General features: G+C 41.4%; 2 protein-coding genes across 4 annotated transcripts; one reads left to right on the forward strand and one right to left on the reverse strand.

The window, feature by feature from the left end:
- Positions 1-658: 658 nt before the first annotated feature.
- Positions 659-21,628, reverse strand: ATAD1 (ATPase family AAA domain containing 1). 3 transcript variants are annotated; one of them, XM_065671141.1, is made up of 10 exons: positions 21,570-21,628; positions 19,080-19,255; positions 17,404-17,502; positions 17,006-17,126; positions 15,241-15,441; positions 13,968-14,074; positions 10,613-10,702; positions 8,115-8,165; positions 4,164-4,300; positions 659-3,633 (listed from the first exon to the last, which is right to left on the reverse strand). In XM_065671141.1, the coding sequence occupies exons 2-10, from the start codon at positions 19,239-19,241 to the stop codon at positions 3,513-3,515; spliced, it is 1,089 nt and encodes a 362-aa protein (XP_065527213.1). In that variant the 5' UTR covers positions 19,242-19,255; positions 21,570-21,628; the 3' UTR covers positions 659-3,512. The 3 variants fall into 3 exon arrangements, with proteins under 3 accessions (XP_065527213.1, XP_065527210.1, XP_065527212.1); XM_065671138.1 differs by lacking the exon at positions 21,570-21,628 and adding an exon at positions 21,362-21,527; XM_065671140.1 differs by lacking the exon at positions 21,570-21,628 and adding an exon at positions 20,933-21,101.
- Positions 19,865-22,631, forward strand: LOC136010045 (proline-rich protein HaeIII subfamily 1-like). The gene is made up of 3 exons (XM_065670649.1): positions 19,865-19,902; positions 20,727-21,803; positions 22,217-22,631. The coding sequence occupies exons 1-2, from the start codon at positions 19,865-19,867 to the stop codon at positions 21,541-21,543; spliced, it is 855 nt and encodes a 284-aa protein (XP_065526721.1). The 3' UTR covers positions 21,544-21,803; positions 22,217-22,631.
- The last annotated feature ends 1,380 nt before the right edge of the window (positions 22,632-24,011 follow it).

Below are 24,011 nucleotides of genomic sequence, written 5' to 3' on the forward strand. Positions count from 1 at the left end.
AGAGAGGGTGACTAGAGTCCATTTCCTTTTGGCAACCTCATGTAATTTACCTGTTCCCTGTCTGGGCCATGTATTGTTGAAGTCACATTTAACAAGAGTAAAAATTGGCATATCTTCTGCTGCCCTGCCTTTCCGTGGTGTTTAACAAGCACTTAAACATCTTCTAGCTGCCAAAACACTGAAGAAATAGAGGCTGATACTGCATCTCTTGGTCTTTTCCTAACAGACCTGCTGTAAATGGGCTGTGGACCCGGAGGGTGCTGTAGCCCATGCTTCCCAACTAGCAGAGAAACAAACGGAGATCTTACAAGCACTGTCAGCTTCTTTTTGACAGGGAGAGAGGCCCTTTGCCGCTGCCTTGTGCTTGCCCCTATGCAGAGCTGGATGGTAGCTGCAGCAGCTTGGGCTGTGCCCTCTGCTCACCCTGCTAGGCTCCCAGTAACTCCACTCAACCAGTGTGGTCCCTGCAGCCCCCCAGGGTTCACCCTCTGCTGTCCGGCCAATGCATCCCCGGGTTTCCAAGCAGTAGACAGGGAAAAGATGCTCTTGCCCAAGCCAGTCTCAAAAAAAAAAAAAAAAAAAAAAAAAAGCTGTATTTACAGAATGCAAACATGGACACACTGATGAAGGTTACAGAAAACAGATCAACAAAAACACAGAGCAAACAAACAACGTATTTATTCACCTAAGACTACTCCAAGGGTTTGTGTTTGTGCTGTAGTATTGAACAAGCAGGATTAGCTGCTTTACAGCCCAAGGACAATTTAGGTATGATCTGTGCTGTACAGTCTACTGGTGACTGCTATGGCTGAACAGGTCGTAAACAAATTACTTGCCTGCTGAGAATGTCTGTGCCTCTTCCTGCAGAGGATTCAACCTTTAAACCCCAAGATAGACCTATTTCACACAAGACATTGCATTACAACTCAGAGCTCAGTACTGGCAGCTGGACTGGCCTCAGCCCACATCTGTGAAACAACACTCGGTTTGACAACTGGCCCTAGAGCCATAGGAGACGGGTTAGGCACATCCCTGCTCTAAGGAGACGAACATGGACCACACCACTGGAGACATGGAATTAGAGCAGCCATGTTCCTGCATGATAAACTATGCCACTCCCCCAGCCTTTCCAGCAAGCTGCAAGAACCACAGAATACTTAGGAAGAGTCTGTGCTTTGCCAAGGACTCCCAAAATGACAGAAAAAGTAGGCAAGTATGGAAAAATCCTTGGAAAAGTGGAACTCACACTCCAGCTGCAATTAGAAATAACTCCTTCAGCCTCTTCAACCAGCCCCTTTAGCCTGTGACAATGCATTACAAGCACAAAGCAAAGGCAAGATCCAGCCATCATGCAAACAGCCAAGTTTTTGGAGAAACATGCAAAAGGACATGAAAGCTCAGCTGGTGAGAGAGGATGCCCTCAGCACCTGCAAACAGTCAGGGTGTCATGCACTGTTTGACATTTAAACTCCCTTGAGGACACACTTTACACTCAATTAAAACCAATTAAGACAGCATTTTCTAGCTGCCTGCACTAGATGCTTACCAAGTAGGAGCACCCTGAACAAAGGAAGGAGGCACAGGACCAATTGCATTACTGCACCAGCCTGGAATTTCTCAGGTGTAACAGCTACTGAGAGGGCTGGGGGTAGTCCAGAGCCAGAGCAGGCACTGAGAACAGACTGAATAGCTGGAGAATTTCATCTGACACATGCATAATTTAAACCTTCTGAGAAACCAGCTTCCAGTAACGCTATTTGCACGTTTAATTGTAAGGCTGGTTCTTCAACTCAGCCTCTCACAGCGCTAGCACTGGCTCACATCACTGCCTTATACCCTGTCACTAACTGAGTTGTGGGATTAGCATTCCACAGGCCACATTTCTTACATTTCCATAGCCCAGTATTTCTGTGTGCCCAGTTTCCTACGTCCTTGTATTAAAGCAATATGCATTTACCAAAGACTTCTCTCCCCATATAAAAAAACCAAAGCAACTACCAATTTATTTTTAACCTCACCATGTTCTGTACCCAAGGAGACTAAACTGGGTCAAACTAAGACCTACCCCACCTGGTGCCTTACACAACCAGTGTGCCAGACAAAAGGACACAGTGAGAAAGCTGTGCTTAATGTAAATTGTCAGCAGCACCTGATACTGCACCATTGCTGGCTCCAGCTGTCTTTATTTTACTTTGCAGTGCATTTTTTGTTACATCCTTATCGTGCTTTCAGTGCTTACCTTCCCACAACAGCTAGCAGAGCTCTGCTAGCAGCCTGGGGGTTTGAACAATTCTGATTACATATTTGTGTTGAATTAGTACACAATTCATCATATTAGAAGAAGAAAAATCAAGTTACTGAACACCTAGTGACAATAACTGTACCAAAACACTTTTGCCACTTACATTTCCAGCTCTTTGCCTTTGTCACTACATAACATTACATGAATTTACTAAAACTGTTACCAGCAAGTACAGCAGAACATTGCTAAATCACATTTACAAACCTAAAACCCATTCTCTTCTCTTGAGTTTTGTGGATCAGAGCATGTGACAGAGCAAAACACCACAAAATGTCCCCCCACGCCTCAGAGCTACGTGTATGACACTTCATGGTACAACGCCACAGCGCAGCAGCGGGGCTTCCAGAGGAGATTAAAATAGCAGCAAGTCCTCATTACAATGCATAATAGATCAGAAAGCCACAATTTCAGAGAGCTTATAATATCTGGGACTTTATGAAAGACCAATTAAGATTCTACCCTGACATCAAGGGAAAAATAAAACCAACATTCATTTAAAAAGCCTCAAAAAGCAGAATTCATACAAAATGAAAAGTATTCAAACATTTTTACAGAAGTTTACTATCTTTACTAAATGGCACCAGATTTCAAGTGGTCATGTGCAAGGAAAATCAGTAATATTTCAAATTTTGCCTGAAAGTTATTCTAGAAGCAGAATTCCTACCTTCATACTTGCTGCTAAAAGGAAGAAGTAAATGTGCATTGAGTATTGACGAATCTTTAATCTATACATCTTCTGACTTGATTTGATTCAGTAAGTAGAAAAGATTTCCCATACTCAAGTTATCTACAGATTATGTCTATATATAAAAAAAGGTGTGGATATATACATTTAATACATACACACACGCTCGTACATATATACACAAACTGGTAATAGATTGTTTGCCCTCCACACTGGTGACCTGCTAAACCCATGCATCACATCAGAACCTGCTTTAAGGCTATACAGTGTATTGATTACGGGACAAGACACAGGCAGTTGCTCTTGGTCTGGGCTATAATTGTTCCACTTATGATATATTGTTACACTTCTAGTTGTGCATGACAAAATTTCAATAACTTAGAATTTGTTGTATAAAAACAATTCCAGAAACAGAACTCCCTTATTCAAGGAACATCCCTGCTCCCACCCCTGACATTATTTTTGCTAACCAATTACGGAAGTCAACCTAAATCATATCAGAAACTGCAAACACACTCTTTTGTCTTAATCTAAACTAACGTGCATCAAAACATTCTGCAGTGTGGCCTCCTTGGATTTTCTCATCTTCTCAATTGCCCTGTGGAGATCCTGCTGCTGCACAGGCCGGATTTCATCTTCATCATGACTTTAAAAGAGAGAGAGAAAGAAAAAAAGCAAGATAATGATTCAGGTGCTATGTAACAGCTATTCAAACAATGAGAAGTAATCACTGAAAATGGCAGCTCTGACATGGATCCAGCATTACACTGAAAACATGCCCCTGTCCATGCATGTATTACCTCCAAGTATGGGAGACAATTAAGTGGAGTTACACACATGCAAGAGCATTACCAGCATTTAAGGCTGGTAATATAGCGCAATAGTATCACTTGCTGGTTCATGCTACCTCAAGCTTGACACTTCAGGGCAAACACTCTTATTTTCATTGTCAAAATGAATAAAGGTTACTTACTTGGGGTGGGTTTGTTTTTTTTTTTGCTGTATAGTGGCAATCTGTCAAGCAAGAGAGAACCTCCTGCTTTCTGTGAATCATAGCAAAGTTTTTAAAACCTCTCTAAATTTGCAATTCAAACCAGAAAATACAAACTCATAATTGGACAGGAGCATTCATAGCTGCTGCTCAGCTACCATAACAGGCAGAAAAAAGACACATACATCTCTTCTTCACAAGCAGAATTAACATATTCCCTGACACAGAGGAGTGCTGCATCCCGGCACATTTCTTTCAGATCACTTCCTGAGAAGCCATCGGTCTCTTTAGCAACTTCCAGGAGATCTACATGCCTGTCCACCTGTCAAAAAACATAAGGTCAGAGCGTGAAAACTCTAAAGTCATTTACTTTGTTCCTAGGACAAGAAAGTCACCTCCAGCCTTGACTTTGAAAGCTAAAAGAAAATTATTTTGCTAACTTCTGCTCTGAATCCTCCAAGCAGTTCATTTCACTACATGAAACTGATGCTTCATCTCATGACACCAAGCTGTGTGGTCCGGTTGATACGCTGGAGGGAACGGATGCCATCCAGTGGGACCTAGACACGCTTGTAAGGTGGGCTGATGCCAACCTTATGAAGTTCAACCACGACAAGTGCAAGGTCCTACACCTGGGTCGGAGCAATCCCAGGCACAGCTACAGGTTAGGCGAAGAAGAGATTCAGAGCAGCCCTGCAGAGAAGGACTTGGGGGTGCTGGTTGATGAGAAAATGAACATGAGCCGGCTTCAGTGTGTGCTCGCAGCCCAGAAAGCCAACCGTATCCTGGGCTGCATCAAAAGGAGCGTGACCAGCAGGTCGAAGGAGGTGATCCTGCCCCTCCACTCTGCTCTTGTGAGATCTCACCTGGAGTATTGTGTGCAGTTCTGGTGTCCTCAACATAAAAAGGACATGGAACTGTTGGAACAAGTCCAGAGGAGGGCCACGAGGATGATCAGGGGACTGGAGCACCTCCCATATGAAGACAGGCTGAGGAAGTTGGGGCTGTTCAGCCTGGAGAAGAGAAGGCTGCGTGGGGACCTCATAGCAGCCTTCCAGTATCTGAAGGGGGCCTGTAGGGATGCTGGGGATGGACTCTTCATTAGGGACTGTAGTGACAGGACAAGGGGTAACGGGTTAAAACTTAAACAGGGGAAGTTTAGATTGGATATAAGGAGGAAATTCTTTCCTGTTAGGGTGGTGAGCCACTGGAATCGGTTGCCCAGGGAGATTGTGAGTGCTCCATCCCTGGTGGTGTTCAAGGCCAGGTTGGATGAAGCCTTGTGTGGGATGGTTTAGTGTGAAGTGTCCCTGCCCATGGCAGGGGGGGTGGAACGAGATGATCTTGAGGTCCTTTCCAACCCTAACTATTCTATGATTCTATGAAACTCTGCAGCTGATTGATTAACAAAAACTGAACAGGCGATTGAAAGTGAACCATCATAGTGGCATACTCTGTCACTGACAAAGCTCCTGTATTGTTTTGGAAGCCCACTAGATGGCAAAAACTGGATCACAGGAATAATGACCCATTTTCACAAATGTCCACGCAAGTTTCCAGTTCCTGCAATGACACTCCTTTTTTTGGTAAAGGGCTCGATCAGACCATACACACATCTTTGTATCTATAGACAATGAACACTATCCAATGGGTCTCCTTTCCCAGCCCCAACCCATTTTTTACATTATCTGAAAGACTACAGTTTGTTTTCATAAGCACATCTTTTGACCAGTAACACAACAAGGCTGGAAGAAGTTCCTGTCACATTTACGTTTTGTTGCTGCCACCTTTTAGTGCAGAATAAGAGCTTCAAAAGCAGCTGTTCACTATCTCAGCAATTCACATCTGTCTGCTGACTTACTGAACAACTGCTACTTTATACAATCATGAAATGAGGAAACTGGAAGCAAAATAATGTGTCTAACCCCATGCACTGGATCAGACCAATCTCTTTAAAGCCAAGACCCCATATTTATTCCATCTGTTTACAGAATCTCCAGTAACAGCCGCTTCCAGCACATTTTCCAATGCATCAGTATTTCCTTTTCAAACAATTAAACCCAAACCGGTCTAGTAAAAGGCTGAAATTATGGGATGCCTTCTTCTAAGAGGGAAACTATTCTGTGGTGATGAAGGCAAAGCCCCAGATGTAATCTTTGCTACTTCCAGCTACCCCTTCAACCCCTGCACTCCCCAGGATAACCCAAGAACATGCTAACACCCACTGAGCACCCTTCCAATTATCCACCGTTCCTCCTGCTTTTCTTAAAGAACAAGGGTTACAGTGATACTGTCCTCTTGGCTCAGATCTTGAGCTTGTACTTGAACCCCAGCTCCCTGACCTAGGACTCAGCATGCAGTCCTTTGGTTTGGGTCTTGAGTGAGACATCTGGCTCCCCAGGCACAGAAATAAAGGCAAAAGCAATAGCTGGCTTACACCAATGTGCCTCCTACAGACACTATGGGCCGGCTGTCTTGAAGTGCTTTGCTTTAAAGAGTGATCCTGCACACACATACTTAAGCCAGTAACAGTCAGCTGCAGATCTGTAATGTATTTGCTCAGTGTGGGGCTGAAGGCCATCAAGAATTGAATGGAACAGCACAGCTGGCTAAGAATAAATAGAAAATGGGCATGTTACGTAGCAGGCATTAAAAGGTGTTTCCTTTTGAGTGAGAAAGAAGAAACAGGACTTTAAGACAGTCAAGGAAAACGGAGAGCATGACTACACCTGTCATGTGAAGGACTGCCAGGAAGGTTGTCATCCTGGCTTAAAATAAGCTGGGCTTGAGAGATCCAGTTCTTCCTCATATGGGATAACCAATATAGGCTGATGGGTTTTTTTCCCCTCCCCTGAAAAATGTATTTGTGTGGCTCTGATTCACTGCCAGGTGCTCAACATACCTTGCATTCTTTCAGGTCCATACTCAGGAAACAATTTAGGTTTTTGCTGAAAGCCTTAAGGCCAAGGTGCTCAGCTCCCACACCCAGCTGCCAAGGCAAAGGAGGCACAGAGTCCACTTGCATGCGAGGGCTGGGTGGCTGCAGATACTCAGGGAGCCTGTATAAAGGTCTACTATTTGGCATACCTCCCTAAGGGTTCTTGAATAGAATTCTGAGTCTGAAATCACCGCTTGCAAGGAACTCTTTAGTTTGTTTGAGATTTTCTGCAAATAGGCCAGCTCTTCCTCCACAACTCCTTTAGCATTTCGTAGCAGTTTTTTCTTCTGTTTTCACATCTATGTCTAGTATTTTGCATAAAACCCAACCACATTCTAATCCTATACAAACAATCCAAAATGATTACTTGCAAAATAACCTCTCCAGGAGTATCTCAGCCATCTGCAATGATGAGCTGTAATTTTTAGGCTTCTCAAAAAATGTAAGCTGGTTTTACTAACAAATGATATTTATTAGGATATAGCTCAGCCAAAAGATGCTTTGCAACATTAACTTCAAGACAGTTAGTGCTGCAGACTAAATTTAGCAGTAACCTCCAGTAACGCAGGTCCCATATCCTGCCAACAGACACCACCAGATGCGCTCACACTTACCCCTTCCTCTCATGTTGGAATATAGATGACAACATGAACACCATACAATATTAGTAACAACATCCATAGTAGTTTTCCTCTAAAGTGAAAAAAGCACTTCTAAGTGAAAAAAGCAGCACTATCAAAAAAATCAATCCCCTTTTTTTGACTTCAGCCAATCGACTGTACAGAGTTAAAAATATTCAGTATCTCTTCTCCCTGCCTCATGATATCTTGAAATTTCTTTCACTGATCAAAGTGATTTCCAAACATGATCCACCTTCAGCATCTTTGACAGATAAACATATTATCTTGTTACGTAACAAGAAAATGGAGACAGAAATTAAATCTTCTTCCTCAGAGCTGGTTAATCACCACAATATCCAAGACTGCTTCTCTGTGTGAGGCTAATGCTTAAACCAGTAGGCAACCTTACTGCTTTAATTTAACACTACACCTAAAACCGCAAAAGATTCCTAGGTTCTAATCAGAAATACTCTGGTAGATAATCTCTACCTCACCCCAAAATAGCCAGATACAAAACATAAGAGCTTGCACTCATAACAGTAATAAAGCAAATTAACCATTAAAAGAAGTCTACTTACGTTTTCATTCTTCAAAATTAACTTCAAGATTGCTTCTCGTTGTTTCAGAGCCTTAAACAAAACAGACTAACATTACTAGAGTACAAAAATAAATGTGTAACATCTATCTCAGTTTTGCACTGTGTGGGCTTTCCATCAAAGTTCAGTGACACAAGCTGATCTCTCAAACAGGAGATGCAATACACACTAAGAAAACCTATCTGATGGCAAATCACTCAGCAAAGTGAGATCTAAGGTACTCTGACTCCAGGAGCACAGGAAACTAAACATTTGAGCATGTACATTTACACTAACTACAAGGAAAGCGAAATGCACTAACATTTAGTCTTACTTCACCCTAAGTGAAAGCAGCTGTCTCCAAAAGATTTCGTATCATCTTTAATGGAAGGCAGACTCCATTTTCAGGCTGGATGTGAGGAAAAAATTATTTACAATGAGGGTGGTAAAATACTGGCACAGGTTCCCCAGAGAGGTGGTAGCTGTGCCATCCCTGGAGACATTCAAGCCAGGCTGGATGTGGTTCTGGGCAACCTGATATAGCTGAAGATGTCCCTACCCATTGCAGGGGGTTGGACTAGATGACCTTTGAAGGTCCTTTCCAACCCAAACTGTTCTATGATTCTATGACTCTCTAGACATAGTGGACACTTTTAATACTTTGCTAAATCAAATGAAGAGGACAAACTGTTCCACTTTAAAAAAAAATAAAAAATAAATACAGATAATGCTTGGGAAATTTTAAGCAATACAAATCACATACTGTAATGAGGTTATGAGGTTACTGAAAGAAACAGCTTAGTCCTGAGTATATCCTTGCTAGCAACAGGCAGCGAAGAGACTGAGTTTTGTGTCTCCCAAAACCAAACTTGTTTTAAATTCACTCTCATTGTTAAAAAAGGGAAAAAAAACCTACACCATAACTACTTTGGCAGCTGAACAGTTGACATTCTACCTCAAAAAATACTTCTTCTATTTCCCTCTGCCTTGCAGGTAACTTCTTACAAGTAGTTCTGGGCCTTTTCATCTCAAACTTCGTTATAAGATCTACAAGGCTTTAGGCTACTCTGCAGTGATACTACTTGTGCAGACTTCCAATTCACAGCATATATATTATCTTGGCCCTCAATAAAACAGTTGTAACCAGTCTTATCACAAATTACCACAGACAAGAACAAGAGACAAACAGTAAGTTCATAATGCGGCTGTAGTGGGGTACGGAAAATTACATGCCTGTGCTGTACATTATACTTCCTGTTTTAATTCTAATCCTGGGAGAGGGAGCCAACCCCTGTAGCATCCTAAAGCACTGTTAACTGCAGATAATTCATCCAGCTAACAACAGTGCTTGATAGAAAGACATGACACAGTACTAAAATACACATTCTTGCCCTTCACTAATTCAAGGAAAACTTGAAGATGAGTAAGGTATATGAAACCCTATGAGCAGCCATCACAGAAAAGTAGTTACAAGACTATAAATGCTTTGTTTCAGAAAGTATCTGCCAACAAGGAGTGAAAGCCAGTTCAAACAAGATGGGATTGGCAACATGACTACTTTCTTGCACAATAAGTAAAGAGTTTTACTCCTCCAATTTTGTCTCTTTCTCCAAAAAATGAATAAAGAAGGTTATTTCTGTAGCCAGAAGGGAATACTGACAAACACGACTGAACTTTTTATAACACTGATACAAAAATGTCTTGTGATATTGCTAAGTGTTGGAAGGGGATTAGAATTCCTCAAAAAGGATGGCAATAGCAGAATTGTCAGTAAGGGCTGCCTTGTGATGGCTGGCCTAACTAATAGCATACTTAATCACTACCTATTTGGCATAAATCATAAGCACAATTAAACCAGTTTTCCAGACAGCCTGACTGGAAAGGCTTCCATGGGATGAAGACTTTGATATGCGGAATTTGTTTCCTCTTCTCTTCTTCAGAACTAAATATTGTATATCCAGAAGGTATAAATAGGACTTAACAAGTACCTCCTCCTTCTTGACATTATCCGGCCTGGGTGCCACTCACCCCCATAGACAAGTGTGTGCAGTCACTTCTGTGCTTTTCAAATTAAAACTAAGCTCTTTCTCGAGTGCAGCACCTAAGCCACTCCATTCTTACAGATGAAGAAAATGGGTGGGAAGCTCTCAAAAGTACATGGTGTTGCTTCAGATAAAACCCCTAAATAATCAAGATTTCTGTGAGAAACTTCACCTTAAAAAGACAAGTTATATATATGCTTCTAAAATACTAAAACCAAATCAAAAGAATACAGTATTTCTTCGAAAGACAAAAAACCCCAACCAACCAAAAGCAAACAAAACCAACCCCAAAACCCCAACAACAACAAAAAAAAAAAAAAAAAAAACACACCAAACAAAAAACACCAAGGAAAGAAACAAAACCCACCACCACGAAGATAACACAAGAACAAAACCCAGGACACTTTCCTGTAGCTCAGCAACTAGGCACACTGTTCAGGCAAACCTGGCATGACTTACAGGTTGGTTGATGTGAAACCGGGTCGGCATTCTTCTCATGATTGCAGAGTCAAGATCCTGAGGACGGTTGGTGGCTCCCATCACTATTACCTGTACACACCAACAGGAAAAAACTAGTCAGCCTGAAACCAGCTTTTGAAAACATTGCCATACTGGAGTTTCAAAACCAAACGTGTGACTCTTCCACACTTTATCAAGAACATCAACATTTAAAGAAGTTACATAAGGTTTCTTGGTACAGATTTCAGCAACTGGATTAAACAGTCGGTTTGAGAGAGCACTGGTACCACAGAGTATCATCTGGGTGGAGATTTTTGCATTAATCTGAATCCTTCTGAGACCAATTTGAAAGTTCAAACTCTAAGCAATAACCCAAAACATCTGCTTGTAAGTCTTGGCAATGACTCTTTAGTTCCTGTGGGTCTGGAAGGAACTTGAAAGGAGATGCTCCGATAAGGTTTAAAAAATGTGGCATTTTTGTGCTGTGCTGAAAAAAGAGAGGCAATCAGTTCACCAGGGCAACCAACCTGGCAGCTTTCACATGCACTCAAATGTTGTTTCTTTCTTTCTAAAGCATTAAAAAAAACAAGGCCACAGAAGTCAGTAAGAACCTATATGCACTGACATACTGTAAGAGCAGCATATTAGATATGTACAGGTTAAGTTCAACACAAGGAAAGTATTTACTTAATTTGACTGCATTCCAGTTATTAGTTTAAGAACAAATTTACTTCCTATTCACATCAGCCTTGTTTTCTCATCTGCTATTCTAACTTATGTACATTGTAAATACCCAGTCACAAAAGTGAAAAATGTCAGGGAAATTAATCTCCTATCAGTACAGTTTCCTGAACCTGCCTCTCTCTTTTCTCTAGGGTCACTGTTTGGCAGACAGCCCTGGCAGCTCCAGCAGCCCCTGGCCAAGGTGGGTGGTGTGTCCTGGAGCAGAGTCACCCTGCCACCTAGAGGCTTAATTACACAGTGGCAAATTGCTACACAGAGGGAAAGCCAAAAGGCACATTTTTCGCCAGGCCTCCAGAACTCTGAATCTTCTAGAAAGCATTACACATGCAAGCGCTTTGTGCTTGCCGGCACACGAAACACAAGCTCAGCTAACGGCTGAGCTGCCTCTTGCAAAGGTGTCACTGTATGAAGCACCTATGCTGTGCTCCCCTGGCGTCTGCACCAAGGCCCAAAGTGTTGCTCCCTCCGTGCTAGCAGAGCTGAATGGCCTTCCCAAAACCAGCTTTGTATGCAGCTTCTGCAGATGTGAAATGCGGCTGTACAGGGCTGCCAGACAAACTGTCCCTTCAAGTAGCATAGCTCTGTTTTCCAGGCACTGTGCCCCAAGTTTCTGTCAGACTGGAGACTGTATCCTCATACGACCGCAACACCATGTTGCAGTATTTAAAGAGTGACTAGGAAGAAGATGGAGACTCCTTTTACGAGGAGGCACATGGCAAAGACAAGGGGTAACGGGTACAGGTTACTCTTGAGGAGATTCCAACTGAACACAAGAAAATTTTTTGCAATGAGAACAACCGGCCACTGGAATTATTTCCCCACGGAAGTGGTGGACTCCTCAATGTTTGACACTTTGAGAATTCAGCTGGACAGGGTGCTGGGCCATCTAGTCTAGATAGAAAAGGTTGGACCGGATGATCCTTGAGGTCCCTTCCAACCTAGCATTTTATGATTCTAGAATATCCCAGGCAGGTTTAGCCCAAAGCTGAACACACTTTTCAGGTGAAACCAATGGAGGAACAAGTAACATTCACTACAACACTTACAATTTTTTCCTAGCATTTGGAATTTTTGTTACCATGCCAAACGCCAAATTTAATCCTTATTCAAAAGAAATTTGTTCGGCAAGAATCAGACAAGCAACCCAAAGCTCCCAAGTAAACATTTGTAATTAACAAAAGAACCCAGCAAGCTGTCTGTCAAACCCTGAGACAATGCAAATGTCAGAACTATCACTTGGAGAACACTTCCTGAATTGCAATGACGTCACAGTAAGGAGCCTGGAATACTGTATTGAAACAAAACATCCTGCTGAAAAACTCGCTAGAAATCAACCTGAGCCAATGCCTGCAGTGTCACCAGCCAATTGTTCGTATTGCATGTTACTTGGTGGCTCCCTACCCGGCAGAGGCATACAAGTGGAAGGACAAGAGTGACTTGTTCAGGCTCTGCATGCTGAACTTGAGAGATGGTAAGATCACATATTGTCTTACTGCAAAGAATGAACAATGTGACCTGCTCCAAAATGTTCTCAGTATATTGAGGGAAAAGATAACACAAACACTGAAAGAAATGTGTGCTAGCCAGATCATGTTAACTTCCAGTTAAGTGTTCATACCATTGGTTTCCTACCACTAGTAAGCGAACACTTCACTTGAAAGCTCCTTAGCATATACATTCACTGTGTTCTATCAGTTTTTTAAAAAAATCAAAAGAATCTTTAGTACAACCTTTAGAGAGAAGGAAAAGCAGATTTTACAAAGAACTAATGGACATCAGTGTCAGAACCCATGCATCAAAAAACACAGATCACAAGGGCTGAAAATGTTAAAACTGAAAAATAAATATCCTTTCTAAAGGCCTTAGAAAGACTGCTCCAGCTGGCAGTTCAGAAACATACCAAGCAAGCTTTCATCTATGCAACATTTAAGTAATTTATTTCATAAACTGTTTTTGTTTGTTTATCAATAATAACAGCTTTTGTAATTTTTTTCCTTTCCAAAACACAATACTTCTGTCCAGATCATGGGAGGCAGCATACAGGGATAACAAGATGGAAGCATGGCTCCATTTAACAGAATTTGTCTTTTAACAAGCTCAACTTCTTTACCCTTTCAGGTTACCTTCAGAGTCTAATGCTTGTCTAATGCTTTTAATGGTTTGGTTTTGGAAACAAAACAACCAACCTGCAACTCAGATGAATACTCAGATCTTTCAATACCTTTCCTGAAATCAAAGATTAACTTCACCTGAAGACAATATTGTTGACAAAATGTTTTTCATGACAGTTTATAGAGTTTTAGCAGATCCTGATTTGGCAGCTCAAACTATACCGCTTTCATATTATTGAGACTTAAGACATTTTCAAAAATAATGCCTCTTAATTAAAACCAAAATACCTACAAAACCAGTCTTTTAAATAAAAAAAATGATCTAGTAGTACAACTCACCTCATTCCCATAATATACTGGTAATCACTAACACTATCAGGTAAAGAAACTCTTTTGGCAATTATTACTACGTGCAATCTGCTATTCTTCCCAAATGGTTCAATGCACAATGTCTGAGAGGGAAGAATCTCATTACTTTTCTTGTTATCCTTTGTACTTACTTGGCAGTTATAATCTGTGTCCAGTCCATCCCACAGACTCATGAACTGAGCTTTCATCATAGCTGTAGCTTCATGGTCAGAACTCGATCGACTTCGCAAGAAGGAATCTGTATTAAGTGATTCAGTAAAACTGTTCATTTCCAATCCTGCCATCAAAACTGTTTTTTCAATCTTACTGCAGGATTTTTCAGTCGTGCCACAGAAACTGTTCAATTTCTCGTGCAGACTTGTGCTATTCTCCATCTTGTAAATATTTCTAATAAACATTGTCAACAAATGACAAATACTTCTTACAATAAAGAATAGGAAAGCAGAATTTCACCACATTTTTAAGCACATCTTTAAATTGCATTACATGACTATGTACCTATCTATCATACGAGATTGTCCAGAATCTTGTTTTCCATATTTTCACTTTCCTTAGTTCATGAAAGTGTAACTTCCACCTTAGTTTCTCATGCAGAGATGGAAGCAGAGTCTGGCAAGCTAGAAGACACCAGAGCACGGGAGAACAGGAAGCTGCAGGACTGATGTCAAGCAGACTACAAGCTTTGTTATGCGGAGCTTTAATTCTGCTAATAGTTGCCTAAATAATTCCCAACAGCTAGAAAAACACCAAGTTTTCCACACCTATACCAAAGTATAAAAAGCATCTTAAGTCCATAGCCCTTTCATAAACCTGAACTGTGGAGAGGGTAAAAGCTTTATCAGGCTCTGTTTCTGCAAACTGTACAACTTGTTCTGAGAAGTGACAGTGCTACAAGACAATGAACAATTTTAATTACGTTCACATGGACTCATGTGACAAGTCCAAATGCACTGAACTGTCAAGTTTGCTGTCTTCCTAGCTGAACTTCCCCTCCTACTTCTTCAGCCTTATTACACTGTTGTTCCTGAGCTCTCCTAAATCTGTATCTTATTTTCCATTATGTGCCCTCATGGCAGAAGCGTTGCAGTGTATTTGGTGATGGGTTTCCTGAATAAGTAGTTCCCTTGACAAAAGAAAAGCTTTCCTCATCAGCCACCTCAGCCCAACCAAAAATAAGCAGCAACTTGTTCTACTCGCAATTTTCCTCCACTAACAAGAAAAAGAAATATGTTGGTTTTCCCTCATTTGCCACCATTATTTTACAATACCCTTTATATTATTAAACCTTGCTGCATTATCACTCTTTAAGGAAAAGATGGCCGTAGATCAATATGCCCATCAACTTGAACCTGTAGTTTAATGTCACTGCTATAGTTACTTACAGAGAAAAAAAAAGATTTTTACCTATTTCATCAATAAAAATGATGGATGGCTGGAGCTTTATAGCAAGGGAGAAGACAGCAGCAGCCAGTTTTTGAGACTCTCCATACCATTTGTCTGTCAGTGTTGAAGGCTGGAGATTAATAAATCGACAACCTGCTTCTTTTGCTGTAGCTTTGGCGATCAGTGTTTTGCCACAACCAGGAGGACCATAGAGGAGTACTCCTGAAAAAGCAACAGTATTAATGCTCTCTGGTTGCTGTACAGAAAACATGCTTTGGTATGACAGACCTGATAGTGTCCAGGCTTGTATTTTATCCAAGTGTTAAAAGATAAGAAACCAACTTACGCAGTGTTCCATCAAATACAGTTATTTAAAGACATTCTTATTATAAAATTAAAGTTAAGAATATCTAAAAACAGATATGGTGAAACTGAAGGGAGTTACCTATTGAAAGTTGACAGTTTTATTACTGTGACTGTAAAGGTTACATCGACAACCATTGCTTATAGCCAGCTTCAGCCTGGCTAATAAAACCTAGCACAGAGCAGGGAGGGGAGAAAAACAGATTACCCTCAATTAAATGACATCTCATATTTTTTAAACTTGTCATAGTGAAAGAATCCACAGTAGTGTTTTTCTAACATAGCTGTAAAGAAAACAATTTAAAAGACAAAAAATAATTAAGTCTAACAGGCCTGAAACACAGAGAATTACTAGGGGTTTGGTTTTTTTCTGTTTATGTGACTGATGACCACAGGTTACTCTGAAGCAATGACTTCCCATTAAGACACAGTGCAAGCCACTGAGAGAACTGGGGAGCTTGCCCTGTATGGAAAGTCTGCTTTAAAAAGATAAATAAAAAATAATTTTTTCCTTCAGCTTATTAGATCATGACATGAAAGTAATTTTCCAGACAGTTTCAATTTGTGACATAAGCAGAAAGCAGCCTGGAAAAACTAAACCAGTTAGAAAACTGCTTTATTTTCCATCACTTAGGACATAAAACTATGATGATCATAGATACAGTCAGTAATTAATAGTTTTCAGAGAATTTTCAGAAGACAATATTCCAGGCATTAGAGCAGTAAATACAAACTTTGCCGTTTTGTCCCAACATTTCAGGTTTAAATTCTGCTTGTTTGCAGTCACATAGAGCAAATTTGGCTGTAAGCATTCCAGCAGAGTGAATCCAACTTCTAGTTTACTGTTGGAAAGCTAATTTGTCACCCAACAGTTTCCTTACTGCCTCAATACTGTGCAACTCAACTACAAAGAAAAATCAAGGCATATCCAGAATAAAAATGGGATCTCTGCCTTTTTGAATGACTGGAATTTCTATGGCCAGAAGAGAGAGATCTCTGCAAGATTAGCTTATAGTGATGTCTAATGTTTGTGACTTAGGACTTTATGACACCACAGAAATACTAACTAAGTGTACAGCTGTACAGATTTATAGCTCACCTCCAAAAGGACGGGATAGGTTATAAGAAAAATATCAACAATTTATGCAGTTAAAAATGCAGGCTACATAGATTAGTGCAGCAAAAAGTAACATAAAAAACTGAAAAGCAACCATCCCTTCATTATTAAAATGAAACTTACACACTAGAACTTGATTTCATGGCAAGAGAAGAGGAAGAACTTGCGTGTTTTCCCTTGGCATCAGTCATAATGGTTGCACTTTGGACTGGCAACCCACCTCCTCCCACCTTTCTTGATTATTGTAACCTTTTAACTTTTTTTTTTTAAACGCCAACATACACATCCATAGAATTTCTCTCCTACCTTTTGGTGGCTGTAAGAGCCTGGAATTCTCAAACAAATATTTCTTCTTGATGGGCAAAATGACAGTGTCTTTCAAATCTGTAATAATATCATCTAAGCCAGCAATGTCACTCCAGGTTACCTAATACAGAAAAATAGTTTTAGAAATGGCCATCATAGCCCCTGCCAACAAAAAAAACCACCCACAAGCTTAAAAGTAGTACAAGGCCTCAAAAATAAAAAAGACAAGTGATTAAAAACCCTTCTGTTCTTAATAATGCAATTTTAGTTCTAAATTACAGAAATTTTCTGTGCATTTCCAAAAATACATGTGACAAATCATGTAATCCAAAGTCAGAATCAGTATCTCCCATGTCTGAAGTGTGTTCAGCAGAGTAACAGCAAAAACAATTTCTTACATGCATGCTAAGTGGGTCTACGAGATGTGCAGCAATACTCATTTCGTATTCACTAAGCTTGACATTTTTCACTCCAATTTGCTTCATTAGTTTTTCAGCCTGGGGGAAATAAAACACCAAGAAAGACAGAGAAAGAAGTTGAGCTGCTATTTGGAGTCTGAAAAGCTTTTCTGGAAGTCACATCTAAATCTTTCAGAAGCAGAAGATTCTGCTATTTTCTAATGCCTTGTTGTCACTTGAGTAAAACTAAGTCGTAAGTCCCAGTTCTCATCAAATAAGTGTCACACCAGCCCTCCCACTTCCAAGCCTGAAAAGCAACTAAAATAAACACTAAGACATGGAGTTTGCTGTTCAGAACACAGGTAACCTTAGTACAAAGTAATTTCCATAATCTCACACTCCAGGATTTTCCAAAGCTGATCCAGGCATGTTACACTTAAAAAAATCCCCTTAGCCTTTACAAACTTTGTAAGGGATTCAGAAGAAAAGCTTGAAACTTCTTATGAAATAGAACTCTAGAGTTCTTTCACATGTGTATCTTCATTCAGAACTCTGCAAATAACACACACACATTTTAATGGAAGATATACTTATTATGAAAAGCATGCCCCTCAACCTCCACGGCATTATTGTATCAGGGAGAGATTAGTGGTCTTTTAAGTAAAAAGAAAATTCATAGAAGCCAGTAACTTTTTTAAAAAAATATGTATTCAATGATTTATTTTTCCCAGTTTTAAAGGAAAAGTCATTTGTTGTGTCAACATGCTTTCACAATTCAGTTTCTCTTTATACTCTAACTTGTGGTTAAGTCTGACATGCTTTTGGGATATTGCAACCTCTTAAATAATAGCTGGCACTAGCACAGATTGTGAAGTAGGCGTAATTTTTTAACTCATGTTTTCATTAAAAAAAGAAAAAAACACCCCAGACAGAATTAGGTTGCTCAAAACTGCTGCTTGAATCTATGAAATTTGTGTCAGCCAGAAAACAAAAAGCAGTTGCCACATTTCCTTCAATACTTTCCAAAGGAAACATTTAACTTTTGGTTCTGCCCCTCAATCTTTTTTCCAGAGTATTAACCCCCATGAATCATTCTAGCTCATTGTAAGAAATTAGACTTTTCACTTCTTCCCTTTCCAGGGCATTCTGACTGCTACTGGAGGTGGGGCAGAACAGAGGGAGAGGGATAAAGTGCAAGCTATTCTTGAAAAGGCATTTGGATAGCAGAGCTCCTCTTTGTCATAAGTAACTACAGTCCTTGCTTTTGCCATTAAGTTGCCAAAAAGCAGCAGAGAACCAAGTTATTTCTGCTCAAGGTTTTAAAAAGCAACCAAAACACAGATGAGAGCTTTAACTCAACTGCTGCTTAGCAAAGTTGTCAGAAGCAGAAACAACTCTGGGACCACACACTTGCAGGTAATTAAGAGACAACATCATACTCCAGTTCAACAGTTTTTCCACCATCTCAAGTTAGAAAGCTTGTCATGAAATGCAAGTACTGAAAACACTACAGCCTAGACGCTGAGGTTTACTAAGGTAATTCTAGACTTTGATTATTCCACATGATTTTGTCAATTATTTTGCTAGTTTTTTCAAGCCCCGTTTGCACGTTTCTCTGTATGAATGGTAATGAACAAGACAACATTTCACAGAAATATTTATGAATAAAATCCTACCTGTTTCTGAGCTTCTACTTTTTGCTTTCTGGTTGGATCAATGGCGTCAACCATCCACTTAATGGTAAAATATGTTACAGCACCAAAAATAGTTAAACGAAAAATTAATCCAACCACTTCATTCCGGCTCAGGGGACGTGAAAATGCTTCAGCATGGACCATTTTGCTTCTCAACACTAAGTGTAAAAAACACAGGGAGGGACAGAAAGAAAGAAAATTAAAGCTAAACACCGTTCTAGAGAAACTTTCCCCCACACACACAGTGGGCATAGTTATAATGAAGTATCTCAACAGTAGCACCATCCCAACATACAAAACTGCTTAAGACTAAAGCACAGAGCACTGAGTATGATGGTTTCATTTCCAGTTTCGGTAAGCAGGGAAGAATTCAGAGGCAGCAACAATGTGAGGCCTTACTTCTGGACTGACTATATGCAAAAACGCTCTTTTTACACTCTTTCTTCATCAAGAAATCTTCTTTCCTTTCAGCTTTACAAAACCCTGACAAACTAACGAAGATTGTATCAGTTTACATTCCCATTAAGACTGACATTTTGTGACGGTTATTGACCCAAGAATGCTAAGTCATGGAGACAAAGATAACTGCATTATTTAAACAGAGAGTTCTTTCCCCTAAGAAGTTTAAAGGAAAGGCACCCAATGGCCAGATTAAGAAGTGATCAATGACTTGTATCTAAATAAAATGAGGTTAAGAGCTGAAGTCTGCTGCACCTAGCAGAATGTATTTTGAGTTATTAATAACCCTGGAAAACTGAAAATATTGGATGTGGCACACAGCTACCAAGGAAAAAGGCTGGCTGCTGTAAGAGACAAAGCCAGCAAGTACAGCACCTTCAAGTTACAGAAGCATGCTGTACAGAGGAAAAAAACTCTTCCTAAAACACTGAAAAATTACTTATAAAATTGAGGTCTTCTTTCCTCAATCCACTCTCTCCTCAACCGGCAGGGTTTCCACTTGAGAATCCCCAAAGCTCCCCTTGTTCACCACCCTATTTTCCTGCTGCAAGGGCAAAATCAGTGGCAACTCCTCTGGCAGCTTCTAATGCTCCTTGGCTGGTCTCCAAGCTAAGCTGTCAGCCAGGGAAAAGCTAGACTAGCTACAGCCAAGATATCCTTGAATTCCCCTCACTTGGCTAGCAGTTGCGTTATATCGACCCTGTATTCAACTCAAGGCAATGCCATACCATAGATTAAGTTTACAAGGACTGGGCAGATGGGAGAAGCATTGCAACACAAAGACCAAAATATTCCAGCGCAGATCACTAAAAACCAGTTTCATTTTTTTTAAACTATTCATTCTATATTAGGAGACTGAAAAAAATCAAGGCTGTTGCTGTGCATACCTGCTTGGAAATCAAGTGAAATTTGCCTGCTTAGGCACCTGAGCAAGCAATACTGAACTAGCATATGCTGCATATTCTCTTAAGTCTGATTTATTAAAATAAAAGGGCTATCTATATTCAGTGAGCAAGAAAAAGAGTCCCCAAGCCCAAAGATAAAACAACCCACTTCTTATGCAATCCTTGCCCTGAATACACCTTGTAAGAGAAAGCTTTAACAGGAAGGAAATTCCAGCAAACGCAAAGTTCTACTTATCCCGCATGAAATTCAGCATTTCCTTTCTAGACAAATTGCTGGGATAGCGAGGACAGTTCACTGCACAGCAAACTCTAGGTCCGTAAGGCTGCCACCGCCTCTTCCTTTAGCTCGCTGTCCGCATGCCAGCGTTTCAAATACAAGAAAGAAACCAAAAGGGGAAGCGCTGCTGGATTCTAGTCTGTTCCGACAACACGGGGAGGGGGAAACTTCAGTCCCTGGTAGGAAACCCTTGCCTCTCCCCGGGCCCTCAGGCGACAGCGACCGCTTCCATTTCCAGGGCTCGGCTTTACCACCACGCAGCACACCGACCGGCGGGGCACCTCAGAGAAAGGGCCGGTTACCGGCCAGGCCACCAACACCGACCGCCTCACCGCCGGGGCCGCAGCTGACAGGACGGAAGGGGCAGCGCCGCCCCGCTTGGCCTCCCGGCCCGTCCGGTGGGCCTGAGCGAGGGCAGAAGCAGGCCTCGAGGAGTCCCAAGCGCTGCCGAGGACGCGGCAGCGGCCGCCCGGGGCAGTGCCAGGCGGCGTGGCACGGCGAGGCGAAGGCGGCCCCGGTGAGCGCCGGGCCGGACCTGCCGCCTGTGACCTTCCCGCCGCCCGACAGGTGCCGGCACGGCGGCGGGAAGCGGCGGCGGGTCGCTCTCCCGCCGGGTCACTCACCCGTCGGGCTGGGCTCCCGGACACGCAGCCAGCGGGTCGTGCCGCAACGGCAGCCGCACCGGCACACCAAGGCGGCGGCGGCGGTAGCAGTGCGGGGCCTGCCTCAGCGGCGCCGCGTCCCTCGCTTCCCCCCTCCGGCCGACTCCCGCCGCCCCGCACGAAGGTTCCGCCCGCTGACATAGCCCAGCCCTGCGCAGCCGGGCCTTACCCAGCCTAGTTCAGTTCAGCCCAGCCCTCAGCCCCCGGCTCTCCAGGCCGCTCCCCGCCGGCAGAAGGCCTGGCCCTGCTTGGGGTCAAGCGTGCCCCGTTACCTGCTTCCCTATAAACACGGTCTGTCCCCTCTCAGAAGCGGCGACGTAGAATAATAGCTCGAGTTTGGAAAATCTGTTACTTGGCAGATTTGGGATGCTACAGGGATCTGCAAGAATGAAATCATCAAAATGTAAGAATTAATCGTATTTCACCACGCTAAGAGATACGAGGGAATAGTTTCCCTATTTCAACTTGTAATGAAACCAGTAATTTCACTCTCTAGGAAGAGAAAAATGTCTAGGAAAAGGTTAAAATAAGGAGATCTCTGTAATAACTATAATTAATCCAAGGTTTTAGCAACTTGTCTTCAAGCCTTAAGCTCCTGTGTGAATGAATGCCTTTCAGACCTAGCTTTGTCCCTGGGGTAAAGCTTTATCACCAAGTTTTATTCTTACCTGTAATTTATACATTGTCCAGGGGCTTCCTAACAAAATTCAGCTTGCTCACTGGGGATCGTAATTTGTCAAGAGCACTTAGCTTTTTTTACAACAGTAATTGTATTACAGGTAATTTTTAAACATCATTCCTTGTTCACAAATGCAGATCTTTCACCGACTGGGGAGTCTACAGAAAGTATTGGTGGCTATGATAGACAAGAACATGCAGAGATCTGCTGCTTCTGCTCTGTGTCTGCTCCACAGAATCTGCTTCACCAGCACCACCTCAGGTAGAGCGTGTGACACCTAATTTCGTTCCTTCAGCTGATCTGGATAACGCCAAACCCCAGGCATGGCGTCCAGTGATCCAGGTGGGATGCCATCTACCCTCCCCACAAGTATCCATGCATCAGCACATCGGTGGTGCATAGTGTTTCCACCATTAAACCCAAATGCAAAAACATACATTCTTAAAGTGACTGTGATTTTACCAAAGTACCATTACAGCAGTTTTGGTTTGGTTCCATTTATTAGATTAATATACACCATATCCCCCCCAAATAATAAAGTTTTGAAACAACTTTACCTTCATCAGTATTTCTCTTTTATTGGTTTGTGCGCTATAGCTCTTCCAAATGGAAAGTGTATTTAATCAGAAAATAAATGTATCAATGTCTGTATTGATTTACACAAGACCTTCCTTTTCCGCTCCTCCTCCACTCTTTGATGGTAAATAAGATTATAACCTTCTACAGATTTTTTTTTTCAATCTACATAGAATAAGTGAACAATTTCCCTTCGATGTTTTAAAAATGAACTGGATATTACCAGTGATACTGACAGCCTTTGCTATTAATTTGAGGCTTATACTCATTTTTGCAATCACCACTATTGAATTAAAAAAAGGATTATCAATCATCTCACTGTCTGCATTTCATGCGCTAGGAAAATGATATCATGTTCTAAGCACCATTACTGTAGGAAAATATTTAGGACCCTTCTGTTTTTTCTCCCACTCTGAAAAAAAGTGACATCTGTTTTGCTGCAATTAAGGAGAAATGCAAACACACGCAAGTAATAAAAGCTCAAAACTACATTTCGTCACTGCTATTTGACAGCTGCGGTGGTAACCTTTGAAATAAATCCTCTGCTGAAAAATACTTTAAAAAATTTGAGAGATTTTTCAGAAGCTGACCAGCGTCTTGAAGGTGAGGCTGATGCAGAATGTGGAAACTGGACTGGATCCCAATTTCTCAAGATATTGAGAAATTACAATTTCTTGAACAAGTATTTCTTTAAAATGCTGAGAAACACCAAATTCATCTGCTTTTTCCTAAGTACGGAGTCTCAGAACCTTTACACTGCTGAAGACTCGACATAGGACTTAACTGGTTCTGGAAGATCCTGCAGAGATCTCCCTGAAGTCTTCATTCCTCTTGTACCACTTTCCCTGTTTGCACAGAACTGGCCACAGTGAGATGTTGCTTTGCTTCCTTCTTAAGGACAGATCTAGAAAGCAGTAACAAAAGTTGAAACTCATTCAGCGTAATTTTTTATCAAACTTGGTTTTGCATCTGTGGAAAAAGAACATTTTTGGTCAGCTTTTGTTTTGGTTTGTGTTTGTTTGGTTTTTAATTGGTATTGAAAAATAAGATTGCACATTTCCCCCCAAATTGAAAAATTTCAAATCGAATGTATGGATGACTTGGTTGGACTCTAGGAGATTGTAGCTCTTGAGTACAGGTTTACAAGGTCACAGAAAGAACCTAGTGTAGCTGGAAAGCTCATCAGAGAAGAAAGGATGAAGACCACACAGTGCATGCAGTGTTTTGCTTTTTACTGCTGGGTTCCTTGCTATGAAACATGTTTTTGGTGAACTTAAATCTCCAGTCAGTGCAGGATGACCCAAGCTTTGCCAGTGACCTGAACAAGAGCAAGATGGGAAAGGAGTGGTATGTTAC

Source organism: Lathamus discolor, chromosome 3 (assembly GCF_037157495.1).
Source record: "Lathamus discolor isolate bLatDis1 chromosome 3, bLatDis1.hap1, whole genome shotgun sequence".
In the NCBI taxonomy this organism is placed as follows: Eukaryota; Metazoa; Chordata; class Aves; order Psittaciformes; family Psittacidae; genus Lathamus; species Lathamus discolor.